The following is a 25612-nucleotide window of genomic DNA, read 5'->3' on the forward strand; positions in this document are numbered from 1 at the left end:
TTTCAAAGTGAGTACTATGGAGTTGGTAGTGTACAATATGTTAAGTAATATATATTGAGCATTTTACCTGTGAACCGTTGTGTCGTTTCAGAGAATACTATGTCACCACTGACCCCTTTTCTGAGAGATGTCATCTCTGGCATGATCTTCACAGTAAACCGTCGTCAACATCATGCCATTTACCCCTAAAACCTTCATCACTTTCACCATCGTCATCAACTGGGTACCCATTTCTAATACCCATTTTCAACAGCCCATCAACCTGTGGAGTGGTTGCTTGGATATACGTAATCTACATATGTGGAGGTGCCTAATGTTGCAATGGCTACAGAAATGTTAACACAAACCAGAAGCACTTATTTTTCTGACAGACCACAGCGTGATGTATCAGGAATTCCTGAGTCAGTTAGTCTATGGGATATGTCCCTGAGAAAGGCAACGGACGATCCAACTCAAAGAGGCACAGAAGAGAGCAAACAATCAAACAACATTCTTTTACGAGGATGAAAAGACTCACATTGAGCAAGTTGGCATTTAAGAGGGTTCTCTACAGATTCATCAAAAAACTGTGCGTTGCCACTCTGTGCAGGGTCATGGGAAAACAGTTTTAACAGATCCTGAGACCATGAATTTAGAAAAATATTTAAACATGGTTGAAGGCACATGTTCCCCTAAATTAGAGACAACTGTTTTGAATACTCCACGCCAATCCAGCCAGGTCAAAGCTCAGATACAAGCTGACAAGCTCAAAGAGACTCCACCTCATAAAAGCTACTCTGATAACACATAATGAGCCCAACACCTCAGCCTCAACCTCCAGGGACATATCGGGCCCTTCAATCTCCACTACCCAAAGCAGGGCTGAACCTCAAATAGAACCTAGAGATTGGTCAGCAAGTTATTCAGGCTGCAAAGTGTCCCTTCAGGTACCAGCTGCTAAAACGTGTGACTGTGAGTAAACAAAACATTCCATAAAAAGGGTCCAGAAATTCCAAGGAAGGCACAGCCAGGTGAAATCAAGGTGAAATCAGAATTTTCCCATGTCCTAATGAGATCTCCACACCGATCACAATTTGGAAGCGGGAGGAGAAAGGAGATAATGAGGAATGCTCAACACGGGCAGGAGTAGGCATCTCGGGTCACTAAGCACGGACTGGACCAGAACGTCTGAGACCAGTATTCCCTGGAGAATTACCTCACTACAGTGACGAGGGACAGAAAGGAACCCACAATATTTAAAAACAAGATAAAATAAAAACAAGCACTGTTATCTTCTGTTGCCCTCTGAGTTCAAATGACAACACTGAAGCATGCTCTTCATTAGAAGATCTGAGGGAGAAAAACCCTCGAAAATCCAGGACAACATATTGACTATTTACACCTTTGACCTGAGCGAATCTGCATCTTAAAGTAAGACCCATAGAAAGGCTGTAAATGTAAGTAATGCAAGAGCCCTGTTTTCACAGAGGATGATACAGAACATTTATTTCAGTACTTATGTCGATGAAAGTGTGAATAGAAAGTAGACTTTAATAACAAGTTCAGGTTCATATCTTACAGCTAAGAAAATTAGTAATGTACCAAGTGGAGTACGAGCGCATGACCTGTTTGTGCAAACAACTGACGATTTTGATATGATTAGCTTTAGCCTACAATGAAAGCCCTTGTCAAAATGTGAAAAGTGCACATGGTTTCAGTTTATTATTTAACGATAAAAGTAACCATCATGCTTACCTGCTTCGGATTTGTCGGCGGTGTAAAGTATGGCAGTCAGGTAAAGACATTCCAGACCAAAATTCAGATTCATTGTTCTTCGTCCTTAGGTTCTGCAAAATGTTTAACGCGTGGCCAAATGTGGTTTTCAAAGAACTCAAATACTATTAACCAACTATAGGGAACGAATAAGAAAAAGAAATGGGAAAAAGTGTTATAAATAGTAAATTCTAATGCAAAGTCTTTAATGAAGTCCAACACAGCTCTGTAGGACAGACGTTCGTTCGGAGACATTCACAGTTCTTGAGCATCCGAGCTGCAGGCGCCCTCAAATCACCGTTGCTGAGTTGTTAATAGCTGTATCACATTCAACCAGTACAGTATAAATCTTCGTAATATAACTATTTAATAAAAAAAATTGACAATGCCGAATGGGCCTATCGATATTTCGCTAAAGTCGATAGACATTAACACACACACACACCACTGACTAAAGAAACCCTATGGCTACTCATCCATTTAAAGGTAGAAAAAAAAAATCACTATCTAATTACACTAGAAGCCATGCTATTTATAGGATTTATTAAGATACTATACAAATTAGTCATTGTATAGTAATCTAGTGACACGACAGGCAAGTAATCTATCACGGATATTTTCTTGAAACGAGCTAGGGACATTTTAGGTAACGATCTGAAAAGAAAACCGTGTGTTTTTGTAGAATATGACTCTGCTAAATAAAAGAACTTTGGCATAGCAAAAATTATTTTCTCAGCTATTTTTATTTTATGCCCACAGGAAATATTGAAGATTGCATTGTGAAATTTTGGTTGCAGAAGCACACATGAGAAATGAGAAATATGTAAAAAATGATAAACAACGATTTAGAGTTTATTTGGATACTTTCCTTATGAGTTGTACATTTTCCTTGTGGCAAAAAAAAAAAAAAAAAAAAAAAAAAATTTAAAACCCTCTAAAGACAGTCATTCTTTCAAGCTTAATAAGACATTTTCCTAATTGATCACTTGGTTGTTTGACAACACATATCAACACCAGTTACCAGCTCAAGCTTTAGTCTGCTAAAGTTGCCTATGAGACCATTTGAAGGAGTCAGATAACCAGAATAATACATCTGTTAAACTGTTTTTATCAAGGCTGCCCCAGTCCCTTTCAAAGATGTGAATAGCCATCTGCTCTGGAACCATGGGGAGTATGAACACTGCAAAAAAAACATATGAAACCAATGAAAGGGCTACAACATACTTAACATTATTTTAAAGACACTTGCCCAAGGTTTAAAGATTAAAGAACCATATTATTAAAATAAACGTTCACTGATCTGACATAATTAGGTGTTCAGAGGTCCAATTCTAATGCCTCATACCCAGCCTGCATGGAACCTGTGTCGTAGGCAGCAGGGTGCATGATCTGAACATCTTTTCTGGGGCAATCCAAGAAACATCAAAACAGGTAACACAGGCAAAGAAGCAGAAAAGAACCCCATAATCAGGTTCAAAACTGGATGCAGTAGAATACAAGAATAAAATGAGACTATGCTCAGAAATGCATAGAAGGATCACAGATGCAACTGCAAGACTTTGCAAAGACTAGGCTGCAGATGGATGAGTATTTGAACAAGTCCCAATAAGTCCATCACCGTGGCAGGTGTAGCTGCTGATCAGTAGGTGGAGCCATGACAAAGATGGGGGATCAATATGTAAACCTATAGTGGAAACTCAGAGCAAACAGAGCAACGCCTCTCTCTCTCTCTGTCTCTCTCTCACACACACACACACAGACACACACATCTTTAAGCTCGGTTAGGTTTTTAGTTAAAAGCTGCATTGATTTTCATGAGGACCAGCAAACCTTCTCTTAACTAGCACAGCCTTAGTATTTTTTTAATTGATTAAACTGGAGTACACACAAACATATTAAACAGGCAGGGATAATTTACCGCAAGGGAAAATAGAGATTATAAACTGAGCACTGGACAGTAATACATTGACTGATCTCTTCCCAGTTCACTTCTTAATTATTGATATTTTGATAAGCCACTTCACAGGCAAAGGGAAAGTCACCTGCCACACCCAGATATCCACAAGGAGAGGATGTAGGGAATAGTCATAGCATAGAATGTTCATTCACTATCACCTAGGAGATGACCTAGCTTGTGTTTGTGTGTGTGTGTGCAAGCAGGGTTAGACAATGCCTTGCCTGTACTGATCTGCTCTTGTTGCCAAGAAACCTTTTTTTCTGAATGGCATGCCTGAATCATTGTAAACACCTTCATACTGTTGTATAATTACTGTTTCAAATATATAAAACGCTATTGCCGAAGTAGTATGACACTAGAGACAATTCATAAACTGTATTTTCCAAAAGACTGTGATTCCCAGTCACTTTCTTCTTGAATTCAAGGCATAACTGAATGCAAAACCACACAGCTTTTGTTGGTCTCCTAGGCAACAGAATGAATATGCAGTTAACATAATGCAAAACTATCATGACAATTGCACTAACGGAGAGTCAACACAAACTTAGATGAGCAGCCTACCTCACGATACGTTTTGAAAACAGACAACAGCAGCCTGTGCAAACCTGGCAGACACATTTCTGCAACCCACATATGGCGTACCTTTCTTCAAAGTGTGCATTTGTGTATACTGATTCTGACTTGTACATTGACCCATTGATCCTGTACCTACTAACTTTTTAAATACTTTTTCAGCTCATTATCAGCTGAAGTTTTAAATATCATCGGTCTCTACAACATTAAATATATCCACACATTTTCATTTTTTGGTAAAATACCTTAGATGTATCCCTTTAGATAAATATTTTCACAACATAAGAAATAGTAATAAAATATCTGTCCGGTTATCTGGCTTATCCTAACAACAAAAGTACACTTTCCAAGGTTTGATTATTACAGTGAAAATCCAGGTGTTGAATAAGACAAGCCATTATAGTAAGTAAACTTCTTTTATGTCTGTTAGTGAAATGTTTCCCTTTAGTGAGAGGGTATGCAGGAAACTGTGTGCCATCATTTAGTGTCCAGACACCAACACAAAGACATAAAAGTGTTACACGTTTACCTCAGCTATTGAAAGCGGCTCTTCCTACTCTAACAAAAACTAAAGTATTAGGAAGATCATGGGGGTGGAGGGGATGTCTCCAAGGAAAGTGTTCCTCCAGATAAAGCTTCAGTTTACCTTCACTTGGCTCTTTCTGAAGCTCTAAACAAGCTGATTGTCTTAACAACTTTGTGTCTGATGTGGCCAGTAGAATAGTGCTTGTGCAAGGCTTCTCCTCCCCCATGTAAAGCTTAACCCCAATAAAACCCAGGTGTGATCCTTGGCCTTTTGAACTGGAAAGGGACTTCTTGTCTTCTGGCTGTGTTTCTCAATGTACATGTCAATTTTATCCATGGACCTATAATATTAACATATAGTACACTAAATAGTAGTTTAGTGTACTATATGTTAATTACTGACTGTAATCAATTTTTGTGTGCATGTGAACAGGAGTCTAGGGGTTGTAAGCCTGGCTATAGCATTTTAATTTGACACAATTTCATGGTGAAATTGAGTGACAGTGTCTGATACATTGCTCACAGCACATACAAAGGAATGATGAGATCATTAAATCACCTTCATGCAATCATACCCTCCTCCCCCAGGTCATCTGATAATCTGATAACCTGATTATACGCTGTTCCAAACTCTTTTTCCTCATTTATTTTATACCTCATATTCCAATTGGACATGTAAGCCGTAAGCAAAAAGACACCTACAAACCCATGCTTTTAAACACCTACAAAAGCATGCTTTTAATTCAGCATATATTCCACCAAATCTAGAATAAAACCAGAGAAGATATGTCTGTTAGAATGCCTGTATCTGACTCACCTGCACACAATAAATATATGCGCAATATTTAAAGATATGTTTATAAAGGACCAACAAAACATTAAACAATTTCGAACAGAGAAGAGTGAAAACAAGACAACAAAAACTCAAAAACGTCTTACAGTAATTCAATCATTTGCTGCCCTCTACTGGTTTTAACGTGAAATTTGTTTGTGTTTTTGAGCTGAGTGTAACGTATTAGAAGTGTCCATAGTGATTTTTAAAAAAGGTTTCACGCCCTAGCAGTTAAGCGTGCCTTTGTGCATGGTTGGAGGGTTGCTAGGGCTTTTCTTCATATTCCTAAAAGTCTTATTCTCTGGTTAAGGTCTCCAAACCCAAACTTCCTAGCAACCTCTTTTTATTGTACTCCACCCACAAGCTGTGCCACCTTAAAATAAATACCTCAAACACAGCAACGTAAGCTCCCTAACGCCTAGCTCATACATGACTGACAGACAAGGGTAGGTAAACTTTGCTTTTTAATATACCTTATGTGTGACTAGTGTTTTGCCATTTGGCTTTTAAAGTGCACTTGTGGCCAGCTTTGTTCAAAACCTGAACCTGAGCCTATCATTCTATAACTTTTCTCTGAAAGAGTAATTTTTAATTTTTGTTGCACCTGTCAGTTTTTATATTATTTAGATTTACAGAGTGTCTTTTGACTAGGAAGTTGTATATTGAATAAATATCATTACTACTATATGAAATTGATATCACTTGATAATTTTAGTATTATACAGTGATTATAGTGTAAACATCATCAGTACTTAGTCATAGAGTTCAGAATTACATTATATATTATTTGTTTTTAGCTTGTTCCCATGACTTTAATAGTGAGCATTCACTAAGCATTACTGAACTATAGTTTTTAGAAAAATGTTCTGAGCTCATATGTAATTATGTGCCGTTTACTAACACCAGCTCTACTACTAACACCATGTCTATGTTTCAGTCAAAGGATTACAATTTCTTATACTACCTCACATTTGCAATTTAAATTCAGCACAGCATAAATGCAGCAATGGGTTCTGCAGATATATTGAATTCAGGAACATCATTCTACTTCAACACCAAACTTCTCTTCTCTGCTCATCAAAATTTTATCTTATCTCGTGGGCATAAACCCATACTACCAAATAAATCTTCAAGCTACACTGACTTCTGGAAAATCAAACCACCTGACTTCAGTCCAAAACTGTACCGGTCCCTAAACTTACCACGGATTAAAAAAAAAAACTTGAACCTGGCTAAACTCACAGATGACTGTGCAGAAATGTCTCAAAGGACTGATAAAATGTATCAAATCATATCATCGAAACCAGAACAGAAGAGGACTGAACCACCATTAATGGCATCATACAGATCCCCTGGTTCATTAGAATTAAAGCTACTGTTTGTGAAGTCAGGAAAACATCCCAGCATTCCTTATAAAGATCCAAAGCCTCACAATTTCAGACCTGTAAGTTTACAGTGAAGGTGTTTTTCTTTTTTAAACACTAGATGGCACTTTTCTTTATGAGAATTGACCCTTCACTTATTTGCACTGAACTCTAGGTTGATGAAAAACTGCCAGATATGGTGTTCTCCATAGAAAAAGATCCTGGAAATGTGAACTTCAAGACTCAGTTATTAGGAGCAAGTAAGCTTTATATCCTTTTAGCCTATGTTAGCAGAGTCAACATATGATGATTAAAGGCCACCAATACATTGAGGATAATAGTATTGTGCTTTATTTATTCTAAAATAGACACGTATAAAGGTAAAATCTAAACTGAAAGGTTTGTACCACTTTTGGTCCATATATGGGTTGGAAATAGCCCCCAGGTAATTGTGCTTCACAGCTATTTTATAAAGATGTTTAAACAGTTACAGGCATCCAGTCTGAGCCAAACCTTTTCCAGAGAGAGACACTGAGGAAACTGAATACCTTTAAACCAGCAGAACCCAAATGGGATGCTAGCCTCATGCTGCCGAGGTCTCCTTGGCCACCCAAGTCAGCTTCTTATACAGTGAGTGTGGTTTGAATCCACTGGCCATAGTACAATTATTAGTGGTTATATGTTGCTTATATAGCTTATATATAAGCTTCTTTACTAGTTTTCTGACCATGAGGCCTAACTTCTCTAATCATTTAAGAAGTATGATTTGGCTAAAATGCTCTAATAATATATTTTTCCAGAGGCATCAGCGTAGAAGAGGAGTGTACAGTGCTTTGATGGACCGTGTAGAGGAGAAGCTCTCCAGCACATGCATAAAAGAACAATAGTTTCGAATCATGAGGGAAAACTGGGTTAAAGCAAAGAAAACAGTTTTAACATTTACTTTTATTCTGTTGCCTACATTGTATTCACTGGTCCTGAAGGCTTTATCAGAAAAATAAAACTTTTCCAAGATGGGGAATGTGAATCTGATTGGGCTATTATTGGAATGGGGTGGGCAAGTGTTATAAAGTACAAAGCGCTTGTGGACATTTACGTAATTTACGTTTTATAAATAAAAAAATTACCTACACCTGGTGAAAGCGGGCTACGTCTTTTGTCAATTGTCCCTGAACGTGACTATGATATTTTAATTATCTCTATTTTCTAAGATACCACACCAAGTAAAGTAGGACATAAAAACAATATTTGATTGAAGAATATACAAAAAAAATGTAACTATGTAAGCACAACATCTGTAAGAGTTTTAAAAAATGTTAACGCATAATTTATAACTAGGTGAATGAAAGAATGAATGCATGTATGAAAGTTCACATCTTTAGACTTTCTCTAGATTGTTGCAAGTCACCGGACCCCCACGGTGAGTCACGGCTCTTCAGGCGTGGTTCTCAGTCACCAATCATTGTTGCGTCACAAATCCCAAGGCGTGGTCCTCAGTGACCAATCATTTTAAAGGTAAATAAACGCTTGACTTGCGTAACAGTGGGCTTGGTTCAGTCAGCAGTGTGATGTGGAAGTTGGTCGTTGGAATGAAGTCAAAGTTCTGAGCAACGGTTCATTAGCTAACCTAGCTAACGAATCTGCGTGTGGTGAGTGAAATGTTGAGCTTTCTGTCGGTCGCATTTCGTTTAACAGACTATTAGGTTTAAAAGGATTTTAGTGGAAAGTGAAAGGAAGACAACAGTTTCGTTTGGCTGTGCTCGCTCTGTAGTTTACGCTTGTTGGCAGTCCTATGTTAGGTGACCAAGGTGTGAAAAGGTAGAACTGAGGAAATTCAACTAGCTTAGCTTAGTTTAGCTTAGCTAAATCAGTGTAGCCTTACTTCACAGGTTGTTGGCTAATAGCTTTAACATTTTGCTAGCCAGCTAATCTGCTGCTAGATAAAAAAAAATACTATCGTATTGCAACAGTCCAAAACTGTTGTGTTGTGCTTTCTGTTTAACACCTGTTGTTCCATAGAGCGATAGATGGCGTAAGGTAACGTTAGCTACCTATTTCTACAGGTTAACATGTTCTCTTAATGTGTTAATTATGTTGACAGCTTAAAATTCATTTAAAAAAAATTTTCTCTTTCTTAAGAGTAATTCGGAGTCCACATCAAAAGTACAACGATGGATCTTTATTTTCGACACTTTTTATTCTGATAATTTACCACGTTAAAAGAAAATGGGAAACGGATTATCAGATCAATCCAGTTTATTTTCCAATCTTCCGTTCTGCAAATGTCTCCACATCGCGATTTTGGGTCTGGACTCTGCAGGGAAAACCACAGTACTGTATAGACTACAGCTCAACGAATTTGTGAACACAGTTCCCACTAAAGGATTCAATTCAGAGAGAGTAGAGCTCTTACTTGGGACCTCTGGGAAGGTGGTGTTTCACTTCTGGGATGTTGGCGGTCAGGAGAGACTGCGTCCACTCTGGAAGTCGTACACTCGCTGCACGGACGGTATTGTGTTTGTGGTCGACTCTGTGGATGTGGAGAGGTTGGAGGAGGCGAAAACAGAACTTCACAAAACGATACGATCCTCAGAGAACCAAGGTGTGCCTGTGCTTATTTTAGCTAACAAGCAGGACTTGAGAAACTCCCTCTCCCTGTCAGAAATGATGAGTATGCTGGCACTTGGTGAGCTAGGACCAACAACTCCATGGCATCTGCAACCAACCTGTGCTATAATCGGTGATGGTCTAACAGAAGGGCTTGAAAAGCTCTATGACATGATCCTCAAACGGAGAAAGATGCTAAGACAGCAGAAAAAGAAATGAATGAAATTGTGGTGTTATAAAGTAGTCATCACCACCCCCTTCTTGTCATTTGACTGAGTTTTATCAGTTTGACAGGCTATTTTGTCATCTTTAAGCCTATGGCTTTAATCAGCTTTGTCCGTAGGAGGAGACCATACATTTATGAAGGAATACTGGAAAGAAACAGTCTAAAAATGGCTCTGAAGATTGCAAATTGAGTGCTTCTTTACTTGATATGTTAAGGTGTGAAAGGTGCATGCCAACATGCACATATATATCCTGCTTAAAAAAAGATCAGTCTTAAACCTGCTGGATGAAATGTAATGTGAAGGTTGTGAAAGTGCAGATTATTACAGATCAGCTACTGTTTAACCCCAAAACAATGGGGGTTCCAGTGTGCTTGTTTACTTGATTTTTGCCCTGTAACATGTTTACCACACAGTGCAACCTATTTCATTTCACATTTAGTTTGAAAGGTTTTTGACTTTTCATGGCAAAAATGCTTCTACATTTTTCCCCATTCACCCTGCTTTTCTGTCTGCCTTTTTATGATCTCATTTTCAGCCTTTTTGTAAATCGTTCTTTACATGCACTTTAGATGTCATTATCTATACTAAAATGTTGTTGGGTTTCATTTTAATGTAAAAGTGTTGGGTTTTTTTTGTTTTTTTTCCATTTAAGCTTGAGTTTGTAATATGCTCTAAGAGAAAAAAAAGTCTGTCAATTTAAAATTTAATATATATTCTAAGACTTGCACACTGGTTTATGTTGTAACAGGTATAAGCCTAATTACTTCTGTAAAACCTGTTTTCAACTTTGGCTCCATGTTCAAAATACAATAACAGTGTTTTACCATATTGTTCATATTGACCTATGCTCTGTAGGGTGTATTAATCCAGTAATTAATACAGTAGGGTGTGTTGTAGAATGTTGACTTCTTCTTTTGTTTTGTCTGAGTACATCTGCTAACATGTAAATAGAAATCTCATTCTGTGGTGTTTTTTTTCTGGAGGGCGGAAAAAAAGTGCTGAGTGTAGTGAGAGGTGTTTGTGGAGCACGTCTCCCTTTATTCCAGCTGTAGCTCGTAAATCCACAGTGTCAAGGTCTCCTCCTTCTGTTCCACTGACCTGACTTGAGCACGTTTCGGGATGGCCAAATGCAAGAAAGATGGTGTCTACATAATGACACTTGTGAATAGCTTGCAAGGTAGTGGTTAGAGGTGTATTATGCATAAGGTGAGTGGGCTTGACCCTGTGTGAGGCTTAATGATTTGACACAGTATATTTGGCACCTCGTCCTGTGCATAATTCCATTTACATGTTTATGTATTTGAAAGTATGGGATCTAGAATTTGAATTGTAATGTGAATTTGGCATGCTTTTCTTTAATTGAATATATCTGCAGTATAAACAAATGCATGTAGACAGTGCTCTTTCGAAGCACTGACAGGTAAATGGACTACAGAGCTGCATTCCTTTATGCTAGGGCCGAGGGACTTTTCCTTGCCATTGTGTAGATTTTCATCTGAATAGAGAGCACTGTGCTCACATTGTGCCCTCACTTCATTGTGCATGCTTTTTTTTTTTTTGGCACATTCATGTTCCTTTGTGTGGGGCAGAAGTACATTTCCATGTGAATCCGTGCTCTGGCAGCCTGTGAAACTTGAGCTATGAGAACTGCCCTGTGCAATAGTAGAGGATGAAGCTTCCGTGTTTCTGTGCTGCATTCAAGCTGCTTGGAATTTAATTTGTGTTTGTTAGTTTTAATGTCATAAGACCTCAGTATCATCTTGAGCATTACCATGTGGGTGGTATAAAATTTACATTTTCTCACAGTGCTTAATTAGGTCCCCTCTCTTCTCAAAAGACAGGCTACAGAGCAGACCTCATACACAGCTGGGAATCAGTTTTTGTTAAAGGGAGAGTTTTCAAACCCATACATTACCTTCTCCCATGGTGTCTTGTCATTTTAGATATGATTTCCTCCTCAGATTCATGCTTTGCTTCTAACACAGTAATACCTGAACAAGATGCTGTGTTGCAGCGCACGAGAAACATTGATTGGACAGTTTGACGTTCAATGGTAACTGGTCCCATAAATCTTTGTTAAATATCACACAAACCACACAGAATAGGACAAACCTCATAAGAGACAGACAGGTAGTATAAAAATTCTTAGTCCTATTGTGTGCATGAAATGTTGCCACGGTATGTGCACAGGGCTTCCTTTTTAACCACCCCACCAGGTTGAGTAGAGCTATAGAGCAGTGTTTAAATGAATAATCCAGACCAGTCAGCCTAGTCTCTAGGGCTTGAGGTGGACTTCTATTCAAGTTTAAAACACCTTGATACGTGTCATTTCATGTTCCCATCAACATGGCACACAATGAAAAAGCCTGAAAAGCTGTAAAATTATCATCAGTTACATCCAAAATAGTTGACTAGTCGTGTTTATATATTTATAGATTTTTTATATATATATATATATATATATCACCACCTGGATTTAACTAAACAAATAGGTTTTGGCTGACAAGTTATTTAACTGATGCAGTGAGTAGCTTCTCATTTGTTAAACAACCTTGTCAAAAGACGCATCCTGTGGTCATGGAAAAGATGTTCATCTTTTTCAGAAGGGTTAAATTATTGACATGCATCAAGCAGAGAAAACATCTAAGGCGATTGCTGAAACTACTAAAATCAGGTTAACTGTTCAACGCGTTATTAAAAAGTGGGAAACATCTTCGAGGAAGGAATGTGGTCAGAAAAAAATCTTGAATGATTGTGATCGGCGATCACAAACGTGTGGTGAAATCAAATCGTAGAGAAACGAGTAGAACTCAGGGATATGTTTAATAGTGAACGTAAGCATTTCCAAATGCACAATCCAAAAGGAACTCAAGTGATTGGGACTAAACAGCTGTGTAGCCTTAAGAAAACCACTTATCAGCGAGGCTAACCAGCAAAAATGGCTTCAATTTGCTAGGGAGCATAAAGATTGGACTCTGGAGCAATAGTAGATGGTAATGTGGTCTGAAGAGTTCAGATTTACCCTGTCCCAGAGTAATGGGAGCATCAGGGTAAGAAGAGAGGCAGCTGAAGTGATGTACCATCATGCCTAGTGCCTACCGTACAAGCCTGTGGGGGTAGTGCTATGATCTGGGGTTGCTGTAGTTGGTCAGGTTCAGCAACGTTATGTGCCCAAAGAATGAGGTCAGCTGACTACCTGAATACACTGAACGACCAGGTTATTCCATCAATGGATTTTTTTTCTTTCCTGATGGCACGAGCATATTCCAAGATCACATTGCCAGGATTCATCAGGCTCAAATTGTGAAAGAGTGGTTCAGGGAGCATGAGACATCATTTTCACACATGGAACCCCATTGAGAATCTTTGGGATGTGCTGGAGAAGACTTTGTGCAGTGGTCCAAATCTCCCATCATCAATACAAGCTCTTGGGGGAAAAATTAATGCAACTCTGGACAGAAATAAATGTGACATTGCAAAAGCTTGTGGAAACGATGCCACAGGATGCTGTAATCAATATATATATATATATATATATATATATATATATATATATATATATATATATATATATATATATATTACACTGTGCACAATTATTAGGCAAGAGAGCATTTTGACCATATCATTTTATGCATATTTTTCAACCTCAAGCTGTATAAACTTGAATGCTTATTGGATTTAAGCATATCAGGTGATGTGTATTTGTGTAAGGAGGGAGGGTGTGGCCTATGCAGATCAACACTCTTTATCAAGGTGTGTATAATTATTAGGCAGCTTCTTTTCGTCAGGCAAAATGGGCCAAAAAAGACGTTCTGAAAAGTAAAACAAATGTAAAAAGTCTTTTGGAGGGGCTTTTTATTGGGTTGTGATCATAGAAGCATCAAATGTTTTGTTGCAAACCAGGTCGCAAGAAACATGTTGAGAAAAAGAAGCAAATTAACTGCCAAAATCAACTCCCAAACCTGCCAGTTTTTGGAAGACACTTTCCTTAAGCAGTAGCACAGGAAAAGGCTGCACCTTTCAAGAAGACCATGATTTTTATGCAGGGCAATGCTCCATTACATGCATCAAAGGACTCCACTGTGTGGCTAGCCAGTAAGGCCTTAAAGGTGAAAGAATAATGACATGGGCCCCCTTCCTCACCTGATCTAAACCCTGTTGAAAACGTATGTACCCTTCTTAAACGGGAGTTTTTCCATGAAGGAAAACAGTACAGCTCTCTGAACAGTCTCTAGGACACTGTGGATGCTGCTGCACAAAAAGTTGATCATCAACATATTAAGAAACTGACAGACTCCATGAATGGATGGCTTATGACTGTTATTGAAAGGTAGGGTGGATAAGGTTGGTTACGGATTTTTTACATTTATTTTTATTTAAATGTCAGCAATGTTTATATGTAAAAAAAAAACAAAAAAAACCTTGCCTAATGTGCACACAGTGTGTGTGTGTGTGTGTCTGTCTGTATGTATGTATGTATGTATGTGTGTATATATATATAAATTTCTCACTAAGAGTTTGAGAGTTCTGCGTAGTATCTTAGCTGTTCCCAGGACTGCACTCTTCTGGACCGAGAACTCAGATGTTGTTCCTTGTATCTGTTGGAGCCGTTCTCCCAGTTTGATGGGTCACAGCCCCTAGTGCTCCAATTAGCACAGGAACCACAGTTGCCTTCACCCCCCACATCTTTTCCATCTCTTCCTTCAGCCCTTGGTATTTCGCAAGCTTCTCATGTTCCTTTTCCTGATGTTGCTATCACTCGGGATTGCCACATCTATCACTTTGGCCCTCTTCTGTTGTTTATCTACCCCTAGTATGTCTGGTTGGTTATCCATTACCATCTTGTCTGTCTGTATCTGGATGTCCCACAGGTTCTTAGCACCTTTTTCTCCACCTTTGGGGTTATATCCCACTTAGACCTTGGAATTTCCAGCCTGTTCTCAGCACAGATGTTTCTCTACACTATGCCAGCCAATTGGTTTTGGCGTTTTATGTACATCATGCCTGCTAGTATCTTGCATCCCACTTTTATGTGCTGGATTGTGTCAGGAGCATCTTTGCACAGCGTACATCTGGCATCTTGCCTGGTGTGGTATATCCCAGCCTCTACTGATCTCATGTTTAGCACTTGTTCCTGTGTGGCCATGATTAGTGCCTCTGTGCTGTCTTTCAGTCCAGCCTTTTCTAGCCATTTTAGGGTTTCTCCATATCAGCCACTTCCACTATCCGTTGGTGGTACATACTGTGCAGGGGTCGAACCTCCCATGATGGTCCCTATTCCTCCTCATTTCCATTCTACTCGGGTTTCTGCTGTCTGAGGTACTCACTAAGCACTTTGTCACTTGGGGGCCATTATCTTGGTATATTCCTGGTTCTTGGTTGTTTCATCCTTGATAGTGGCTCTGACGCTCACTAGTCCTTTGGCCCCCTCCTTCCACTTAGTGTACAGTCTCAAAGTAAGGGATTTGGGAGGAAACCCTCCATGCATTGTGAGTAGTTTCCTTGTCTTATTGTCAGTGGCTTCTGTCTCCACCTTAGGCCAGCTAATTATGCCTGCAGGGTACCTGATGACTGGCAGGGCACAGGTGTTGATAGCTCGGATCTTTTTTTCACATTCAGCTGACTTCGCAGGACTTACCTCACTCGTTGTAGGTATTTGGCTGTAGCTGCTTTCCTTGTGGCCTCTTTATGATTCCCATTTGCCTTTGGGATTCCAAGGTACCTGAAGCTGCCCTCGACATCTGTTATATTACCTTCTGATGGTGTGATCCCCTCTATTCTAACTACCATCCCTCTCCTTGTAACTTTACGACCACCCTTATCCAGTCCGAGTGACATTCTGATGTTGTTGCTGTATATCCTGGTGAGATGGATTAGTTAGTCCATGTCTTGTTCACTTCTGGCATACAGCTTGATGTCACCCATGTACACGTGGTGGCTGATTGTTGCTCCATTCCATAGCCAGTATCCATAGCCACTCTCAGCAATGATCTCACTGAGGGGTTCAGGCCTATGCAGAACAGCAGCGGGGACAGGACGTCTCCTTGGTAAATCCCACACTTGAAGGTGACTTGTGTTATTGGCTTGAAGTTGGCCTCTAGGGCTGTCTTCCACAGCTCCATTGAGTTCTTGATGAAGGCTCTTAGAGTCCTGTTGATGTTATACAACCTCAAGCATTCCACGATCCATGTGTGGGGAAATGACTCATAGGCTTTCTTGTAATCAATCCAGGCAGTGCATATGTTGGCCTGTCTGGTCTTCAGCCAGTAGGCATGGACCATGTCAGGGCCTGGAGCTGTCCAGTTCTTCATGCTTGAGACCCTTTTTTGGATGTCAGCTAGCATGATGGTGACTGGATCCTGTTCAGGGAGATTGCTATGGTTAGCGCTCAGGTTCTCTATCCACTGGGCATTGTTGTTGTGTGATGCCTCCTTCTCCCTTATGACTTTCCAGTATTGTTCAGTCTCTGGCTTTGGTGGATCTGTTCCTATGCTGATGCCCTCCCACTGAGAGTACACTTTAGACAGCCCATGGGAGAACATCCTGTTTATTCTCCTGGCCTCTACTCCTCGAGTCTGTCTCTTCAGTCGGGCAACCAGAGCTGATAATCTTTGCTTGGCAATCTCCAAGGCCTTGGGTAAGGACATCTTGTTGTACTTCTCAGGTGCCTTATGGTGCCATTCTGCATTTCTGATAGCTGTCTGACCACTCTCCGAGTGGCCTTTTTCTTGCCTCCAACCTCCTCCATTGAGGATACTGCTCCTTGATGATGGTGTTCATCTTGTAACCAACCATCTCAAGTATCACTGTTGCTGTGGCGTATATCAGCCTGTTGGTTTCAGTGATGGTCATAGTAAAGATTGTCTGTGGGCTGCAATCACATCTTCCAGCAGCCTTTCAGGTACTTCACTTGGCCTGGTTGTCTGTCCAGCTGAGCCATGATTTTAATCTCAGGTGAGCAGCTCTAGTATTGAGCTTGGTGCATGGACCCATTGGATTTTAGTTCCCAAGTTCGGGGTGTGGATATATGGATATATAAGATATGAGAGAGGGAGAGAGAATGTCACCAAATATAAATAAAAAGGAGTTGTATGCTCATAAAAAAAAAAAATGTATGGAAATTGCAATGCAATCTTTCTCTCCTGCTCCCTTTCTCTCGCACAAACACATTCTCTCACGTACCTTTTTTAATTGTATAAAATAAACACTTTTATGGTGAGGCAGGTGTTTCCTCCCTGAGGAAGTCTGAGATGTCTCACTCTTCCGTACATCATCAGCCACTCGTGTGGCAGTCATGAGCAGAAAGCTTGCCTGACTGGGTGTAAGTAATCCGGATATGCTGGTTTTTGTAGAAAACATGTTTTAACTTGAATTAGAAGATTTTTTAAATAATCACTTGTAGAGGCAAACCTCTCTGCTGAAATGGAACTTTAGTTGCTGGTATTTAGTTTTTGTTTCTCTAACTTAAGTATTAAATCAGCTGTACATATATACAAACATATCTACCATATGTGTCTACCATACACATTAGTATAATAATAATAAACCAGCATAATGTTTGGCCTATGGATTTGCAGTATTTACTACCACCTTCATATACGTGCAGCTAGTCTACTCTTTGTATTAGTGTTCATAAGGCTAATAACAGTGTTGCATATATCAACACTTTGGTGTGTTTCAGATCAAAAGAACATGAAAGATCCCAGATGTTTCTCTGTGGTACTGGTAATGTACAGTTCTGTGATCAGCCTTGTCTCCCTCAGCTGTTTCCTGATCAAAAGTCCCTTTGGGGAATATGACACCAAAAGCCAGATTTCAAGACACCGACTAAGCCAAACCTTAATTACTCTTCACTGTCTGTGGGGATTTGTGAAAACTCTCGTTGGTCTGGACTTGCATGTGTGGATTCCACCTGGGGCTGAGTGTCAGCAGCTAGCAGGAAGCTGAAAAGCATCTCTGTACTCACAGCAGTGATGGTGGTTGTTTTTACATATGCTGATTATGCATTAAAAAGTTATGCCTATTTTAATTAGTACACTTCACAGCCCAAGAGCACCTGTAGAGGGCTGTCATACTGAGCATCTCTGCGCAGTGTTGACTGGCGGAGGTAATGCGTACGGCTCAGTTGTCACACCTGTCTGTGTGTCTCTGCTTGACTGTTGTCGACTTCTACCATGAGAGAGCTCAACCGGTTAAAACCAGTAAGAAAATCTCATCCATAAGTTATGCCTACAGGTTTGTAGGCCATAGCTGTAAACACCCCAGCCTTTAGATGCAATTAGCCATGCACACACAAGCTGTTTCTGCTGCACCTGCCCAGATCCGTCCGACATCTGCTTTGAGCAGCACTGGCTCAGTGGTCAGTGTTTACTTACCTGTACAGAGACGGGACGCAGCTGAGCGATGCTGTCCAGCATTATTGAATCATATAGTGCAACACCTTCCTTTTGAGTAGCTACTTCTACCAGTAGCTGCATATATCATCATATCAAATCATATCAGTATCATGGTCAGAATGTGTTCTGTGAGAAGGAGGTAGCTATTCTGTTCTTGTTTCCTAATGCAGTTTTTTTAGCTATGTTCTTTCAGACACTCTTTGTCTCTTTATTCTGCTCATTTCTTCACAGTGATGAATGTCATTTTACAGAAGTGGTTCTACATTGTCAGTGTCATCCCCGAACAGCAGTGCCTTGGTGACTGATTCAGATCAGCAGGGACATTGAGTTAATTACAATTTCTGATTTAGAAAATGACTGCTTTGGAATCATTTTGGTTTTGCCTCGCACTGAAATGCGTGTCAAATGAGCATAGCTGAAATTATGTCACCCTCTATTGGCCAAGAGATGTTAAATTATTTTGAGCAATTATATTAAGTTTTAAGAGAAATGATTAGCTAATTTTGCCCTAGATCTACATTTCAGGTGTTTTTCAACAGCAGTTATTCAAAACTAAAGAACTGTCACAGTACACTAAGCTGATTGAGCTAATGACAATAAACAGGCCAAATGTCAATGACTTGCAAGACCTACTATAATGTCTGTGGGATTTGTTTTTGCATTACCATACGGAACAGAACAATGCTGTGCAGGATGAAGCATGCACAGACCTCTGGAACATGAGTATATAGAGTCTGCATGGTTACATGTCCCTCAGTCAATCCCTCATCCCATCAATATTTGTTCATTTTTATTTACTTATTGTCAAATACTTAAAGTATGATCTTATCTCTTCTGTATGTATTACTTATTTATTGTATAAAGTATCCTGCTGATACACTTTGCGAGGTCCCGTCAATATACCAATTCGTCCCGTCAATATACTCAGTCTTTTTCTTCCACTAGATGGCGCCATTGCATTGTACTAGAAAATAACACAGCAACAGAAACTGTCCAACACTGCACTAGCCTGCTGTGTAGGGATTTTATGGATCCTTTTTCATCCCATGAACCTTTTTACCAATTGATCCGTGTTTTATTGGGGCCCCTGCAACGTGTACCCGATTTATTTTTGGAGCAGTGTTGCACTTAAAAGTACTTATAGGCTACAAAACGTATGAAGCTTACTCCCACATAAACCGTCCAGTTGACATCTTTTCAGTATTTGGGGATTGAGTTAATGAAAACGTTAACAGTTGTAGTCTTCAGAAATGCAGATGTAAATGCTGCCACGCCCATAGTTTAATAGTTAAATGGTTACTTTACACCAATATAGGCTATAACAGAATATTCTTTATAAAAATGATATACAATTATACACATAAAGGCTCACAGTTGAACAGGGGCGCCCACACACACATATGACAAGTTTACAGTTGTTGTTTTTTTCCTCCAGTGGTGACAGCGACAGAGTTTGTAATTTACTTTCTTCCAACATGGTTCGGTACACGGCAACACCTCGCTCTTTTGCACAAACAACTCTTGAGAGCAAACGTGGAGACGCACGGGCAGCCTGCTTGATATGCACACTCACAGCCGCGCGCTAGGACGCCGCTATCTGTCAGCCGCGTGATTAATTAATATCCAGTTCGTAACCTCCCAAATTAGCGCCGTAGCACACAGGCTAATGAGCTCACTGGGACCCTGTAGGTTACGATGACTCCAGCGTCTCTCCGACCTAACTCCGTTTGGAGGATACATGGTCATGCAATGCGCGACAGCGAGTGTGTAGGCCTAGGAGAGAGAGAGTGTGTGTTGTGTGTGGACAGAGGCTGAGACCAAGAAAACAGCTTTTTATTGTCCTGTCCGAATCACAGGCTGTGTAGTTCGGTCAGAAGCCTGAGTTAAATGAAAGGATCAATCGCCGTTAAGTGTTTAGTTAAAAGATCAGTTACCGTTTAACTGTACAATCTTGATATTCCAGTGCCTTTTAAAAACAGCCTATTACATATGATGGCGATTTTGAATGTTCAGAACAAGTCAAGTTATTTCTAAGTCGCACAAAGGTGCACGATGCGTTCAAAAAGGCGTGAGGTCCCTTAGGTGACATGTACACGTAACCTATTCACACATACACGAATAATATGGTTAACTGGACTGTTATTTATGTATATATGTATATAAAACTGAAGGCATCAATTTTCCTGGACTGGAAGTAAAAGTTCAGTACATCCAAACATATATAATGTACCTTTTTACTTCATGCACATTCTTTTTTTAATCATAGCCTTTAATCTAATAGGAGCCCCAACTATGCAGCTAGTGAATGTGTTTAGACTGAATGATGCCGTGTAGTATTAATAGTAAATTAATTCAAACAAATAAGTGCAAGATAAAAAATAACAGTAATAAGATTTAATTATGAAGGTTAGCTTACAAAAATAACTTTCCTTCAGCTGAAATGGATTCTTCAAAAATCACAAAATCTGCATTTTCAGATAATCAGCAAAGCAACACATTTATGGATAAATCTCATGTGTAGAATAATGTTCTTATCTCAGTATGTAAGAAGAATAAACAGAATACAAAAACTATGATTTAGTTTCTTTTAAAAGTGTTGGACGAGTGTGTATAGGATGCATGTTAAAGTTCGGGCTTTAAACTGGGCAGGTATGGCCACAGAGTGGGATGCCATGTAGCATCTCTCACTGGGCGCAGGTCTGTCACGGGTCTGGCAGTAAGCAGGCCACAGGGCCATGATAAAGACGTTGGCACGGAGATGGTACCTCAGGTGCAGTCGCTAGGGTTACCGCAGCGCCCCTGACAATCTGATCACCTCTCTGCTAAGTGATGACAGAGAAAGAGGGAGGCAGAGAGACGCAGGTACACACTATAGGCTTGCTTTGCATTAAAACCCTGTGTGTTTGCAATGCACAGAAATGATACAAATCCTAGTGGAAGACAGCAGTGAGTGTGGATATTGATTGGGTATTTGTATGTGTTAGCAATTGTTGTTGATGCATTGGTGCATACACGCAAGTCTGCAGTTTATCAATTACATTTAAATCAAGTTGCACAGTTTAAGAAGATGAAAACACTGGCTCTTTGGGATATGATGCCATAAATATCTAAATGCACTGGTGCGTAATATCAGTTGCTTCAGTCTTGAAATTGTCACGTGGCCACAAATTGTCTAGCAGCAGCTAGTTAAACTGAAGCATAAACAAAGGTGTGAACATCTACAGAAGTCATGCTTTTGTTGGATCCAAATGTGGAGCTAAATGTTACAGCTGAAACTTCTCCTCAGTGTAACAACTTAATGCTAAACCCCTGTATTCAAAGTTCCTGCATTTGTGTGCGTGTCTGTGTGTCTGTGTGTATGTGGGGCCTACATGCGTCTGTTCATGTGAACGGGTCCATAAGCATCCCATGGGATGCCATTAATCCTTCCCACGTCTGACGGCCATTTCTGTTCATGCTCGCGTGGTCTCGTGGGGGCTGGTGCTGGTAGTGTTGATGGGCGGGGCGGGGTGGAGGGGGCGGGGCAGGGGGTGTACTGTGAGCTCCCTCCTTTAAACGCACAATGCCATATTTATAAGCCTGTATTTATAAACACATTTGCATAGATCAAGATGAAAAAGTTGTTTGAATTGGGGGGCCATTTGCATTTGGCGAAACATATGGCATAGCCGCGGAAGCCACGGGCCATGCCTTCATTAAGCCAGCTCAGTTTCATCAGCACAGCACACCCCCCACCGCGTCCCCCCACCGTGCTGCCTTCTGTCCCCGAAGGTTCCACTGACAGGGGACAATATGTCCCCAAGGTGAAACGCACCCTGCACCCGACGATTATTTAATCTGACTCACGCAACGCTCCTTAAAGTGAAGGGACAGAGCGGGACAAAGCGACCGTGGTTGTTTTTTGTGAGTGTGTGTATATGTGTGTGTGTACGTGTGTGTGTGTGTGTGTGTGTTTACATACCGGAAATGAGGCTTGGTCTACAGGTGAGGGGTCGACCACATGTTGTCTGGCGTTGCCGTGGCAACACTGCAGTGTGTGCTGGAGCAAGCTGGGAGAGATACAGGTGTGTGTGGGAGCAGGACGAGTCCCAATCCTCTCTGTTTCACACACATACGTCTGTGTATATGACACAGGACTATACACACACACACACACACACACACACACACACACTCATCGTAGCACAGGCTGAACTCTTTTTTCAGACACGCACCCTTGCTGCCTACTGTGACTGAAACATTGCAATTCTCCTTGCAACTCTCAGGACAAACAAACATAATTGTGCACTCACTCAAAGTTCCAGATTGTTTCTGGCGAACGGGGCCAACTAATGTACTAACACTCTGGGAGAGAACACAGATGCGCACACAGACACACGCTCATCCCTGCAGTCACTGCTGTTTGTGTTTTAGCAAGGCCTCCTGAAGGTGAATATGTTTTCATATCCTGGTCAGCACTTCATAACCGTATGATGTACTATGAGAGGTGGGCTTAGTCTGAGCGCCATGTGTCTTTCTCGAGGTTTCTAATCCTGTCTCTTTTCCTTACTATTTACATAGCTAATCACATTCTCAATGCTGCCCAGACTGGTGACTGATATAGTACACATTCTAGAAATATCCACTAAAGTCTTCCACATGCAACCACCTGTGGGCTTGAGGAACAGAGGAATGTGTTGTTGATGTGTGGAAAGTGGTATTCATTTCAAAATGAACATGTACCATAAGATTTTACCTTAGGCTGATAATTCAATTATGGGAGTGCTATATTTGTCAAAACAAATTGTCAGAACTATATTTTCAGCAGTGTTTTGTAATGATACCGGAAAACCACTTCTTTTTTTATTATTATTTTAGAGGTGACTGTCCGGCAGTGTGTTTTCATATAGCCTCATATGCTTAGAAATTTCACCATTAATCAGTATTTTAAAGTTTTAAAGACATTTTATATTCTTTCTTTCATATTTGACCCTTAACATTTTTGTGTATGGATAGGAAGACTGAAGTAAATAAGTAATGAACTCCACCTGGAATTGCTTTTATTTTTTTTTTTAAGTTTGTCTTGTAAGAAAAAAAAGGTTCTACTGAGGTAATGTTTTTTTGCCTTTGATCCTCTATACAGGTTTATCTTCTTGTTGTTGTACTCTGAGTCAGTAATATTCTAGTGCTTGTCATTTTTGTGCACTTTATGGTTAAGACTATAAATTAATTCCAACAGTCAGAACTGAGAGGGTGTGTTTTTTAACCAGACGTCATTGCCATTTGCTACTATTGTTACTGGAGCCCTGAAGAAATAGGCGTCATAAATGATGGGCTTCTCAGCTAAGTAAACATTCATCTCGAAATACTAGTTTAGTTAATTTGCCAGTACGTTAATAAGTCTAGTTGGGCCAATAATGAGACGCTTTGCTCATATTATCATTGGGGACCGCAGAGGTGTCTAACCCTAATATTTTGCCATCGTTTAGTTGGAGCTGAGATTCGAGGGCAGGCGAGATGGTTGTGTTATTAAGTCACACGTCGACATACTCCAAGTGGAAAAAAAAAACAGTCAGAGCTTTTAATAAGTAATGATCGCCAAAGATCAGAGGAACCACAGAGTACTGCAAAACAAGTTAAGTGCAAGCTTTGATAATGACACTTAATAATTCAAAGTGTGTAATTATCCCTTTAAAACAGCGGCGGGACGCTGGAGGCATTTTGGTAATTACAGGAAGATCAGGGTCATCCGACCCGACTCAGCCCAGGGATAAGCAGGACGTAACAGCGAGTGTGTTAACCGCTCAACACGGGCCAGATTTTTATCTTCACACTGTAAATGCAGTATGAAGGATTATTTGAAGGTTAAGTGTTAAATTTGACCACGGTGGATACCACTGGATCCAAGAAATGAAACGGACAATGTCCCCTCTGACCTGCAAGTAAGACTTTAAGATCAAATGCGCCTCTGGCCGTGGAAGCATTTCTGCTGTTGACAGGACACTCTATAGCCGTGCCACACTGCTTTCTTTGGCGTTTGTCCTGAGGCAGGTTTCTTCTTCTCCACACTTGTGCAGGGTAAAAGGTCCCACATTTGCAGCACAGATAATTGAGATTAATCACCCAGCTAATCACTGTATTTGTCTTCCATCCATTTGTGTTTCACAATACACAGATGGAAAAAAAAGGGGGCTGAAAAGAATCAGCGCTCCTATTAAATCACTATCTTTCAACAAGCAGTGCTCTCCTTTTACAGGAGGGCATTCAGAGGAGCCGCTTGCTGCTCATTGTTCGGGTAAATGAGTAATCATAACATCAATGCGACACTGAAACGTGATGCGGAGCACATTGACAACCTTGGCGCTCCTATGGAGGGGGGAGGTAGGTGGGTGGAGGGGGGTGGTTAATTTGATCACCGTGATCTGGGGCTCCTTTCAGACACATGCCATCACCGTCACCACCAGCAGCTGGGGACCCTAACCCCCAAACGCACCCCCCCCCCCCCCGTCCAAAAAAAAGACAAGCGAAGAAAAAAAATGATCTAGATCAAAATCGCTCCTTTTTCAGTGTTTCAGCGTGCAGTATCTAGTGTCGAGAAGCCCTGTCCCGTGATAATCACAGAGAATCATCGCAGTCTCAGCTCAGCCAGACGGGCCCAAGATCCCTAATTGCCAGATGGTGAATATTTATCTCCCCCTTTCTTCACTCAGAAGTCGCATTAATTGCAGGGCTGCCCGGGGGCTGAGCTTCCCTGATCAGAGTGATAGAAGCCCCTGACCCTGATTAACCCCTCCCTTCCTCTTTGCCCCGGTGCTACGTCCCCCCACACACCCGCGATCCGCCGCAAAGGTGATGGTGGATGGGAGCTGAGTGCCAGGGGTGGGGCAAGAAGCTGGGTGCCGGGGACGGGGCTGGGAAATTTGGATTATTACCCCAGTCATTTGCGTTTTGAGCCACCTGGGCCTTGACGCTGGAGGGTGAGGTGGGATAGGGGGTGGGGGTTTGGGGGGGTTGCCCACACATGTGTATGTATGTATATGTGAATAGCTGTGGTGGGCTGGTTTAGGGCAGGCTTTAAAGGGGTCTCAGAATTCTCCGAGCCCCCCAAGCTCATTTCCCCCCCCCACCCCCAGAGAACCACGCTGCTCTCCAAGCCTGGCCTCGTTTACATATCTCCCAGAGATGTAATTGAATTAAATGAAGCTTCTGGAGGGCAGCTGCGGCAGCTGCTGTTTGTGGCATGTCAAAAGGCCCGCCACTTTAAGAGCACTTACATATGCTCCAAATTAGCAGGTCAGATAGGCACACGCGCTCGATGACGGGGGCACCGCTGCCAGCAAAACGAGAGCTCTGCAGCTGTGGGCAATTCACTCTGAAGGGCCTTTATCACAGCCTCA

The 25612-nt window shown here is 40.8% G+C and overlaps 1 protein-coding gene across 2 annotated transcripts; it reads left to right on the top strand.

The window, feature by feature from the left end:
- Positions 1-8554: 8554 nt before the first annotated feature.
- On the top strand, positions 8555-10796 carry arl4aa (ADP-ribosylation factor-like 4aa). 2 transcript variants are annotated; one of them, XM_027025637.2, is made up of 2 exons: positions 8555-8652; positions 9143-10796. In XM_027025637.2, exon 2 carries the CDS (start codon positions 9230-9232, stop codon positions 9827-9829), a length of 600 nt encoding a protein of 199 aa, XP_026881438.2. In that variant the 5' UTR covers positions 8555-8652; positions 9143-9229; the 3' UTR covers positions 9830-10796. The 2 variants fall into 2 exon arrangements, with proteins under 2 accessions (XP_026881438.2, XP_026881439.2); XM_027025638.2 differs by lacking the exon at positions 8555-8652 and adding an exon at positions 8663-9040.
- The last annotated feature ends 14816 nt before the right edge of the window (positions 10797-25612 follow it).

Source organism: Electrophorus electricus, chromosome 15 (assembly GCF_013358815.1).
Source record: "Electrophorus electricus isolate fEleEle1 chromosome 15, fEleEle1.pri, whole genome shotgun sequence".
Taxonomy (NCBI): Eukaryota; Metazoa; Chordata; class Actinopteri; order Gymnotiformes; family Gymnotidae; genus Electrophorus; species Electrophorus electricus.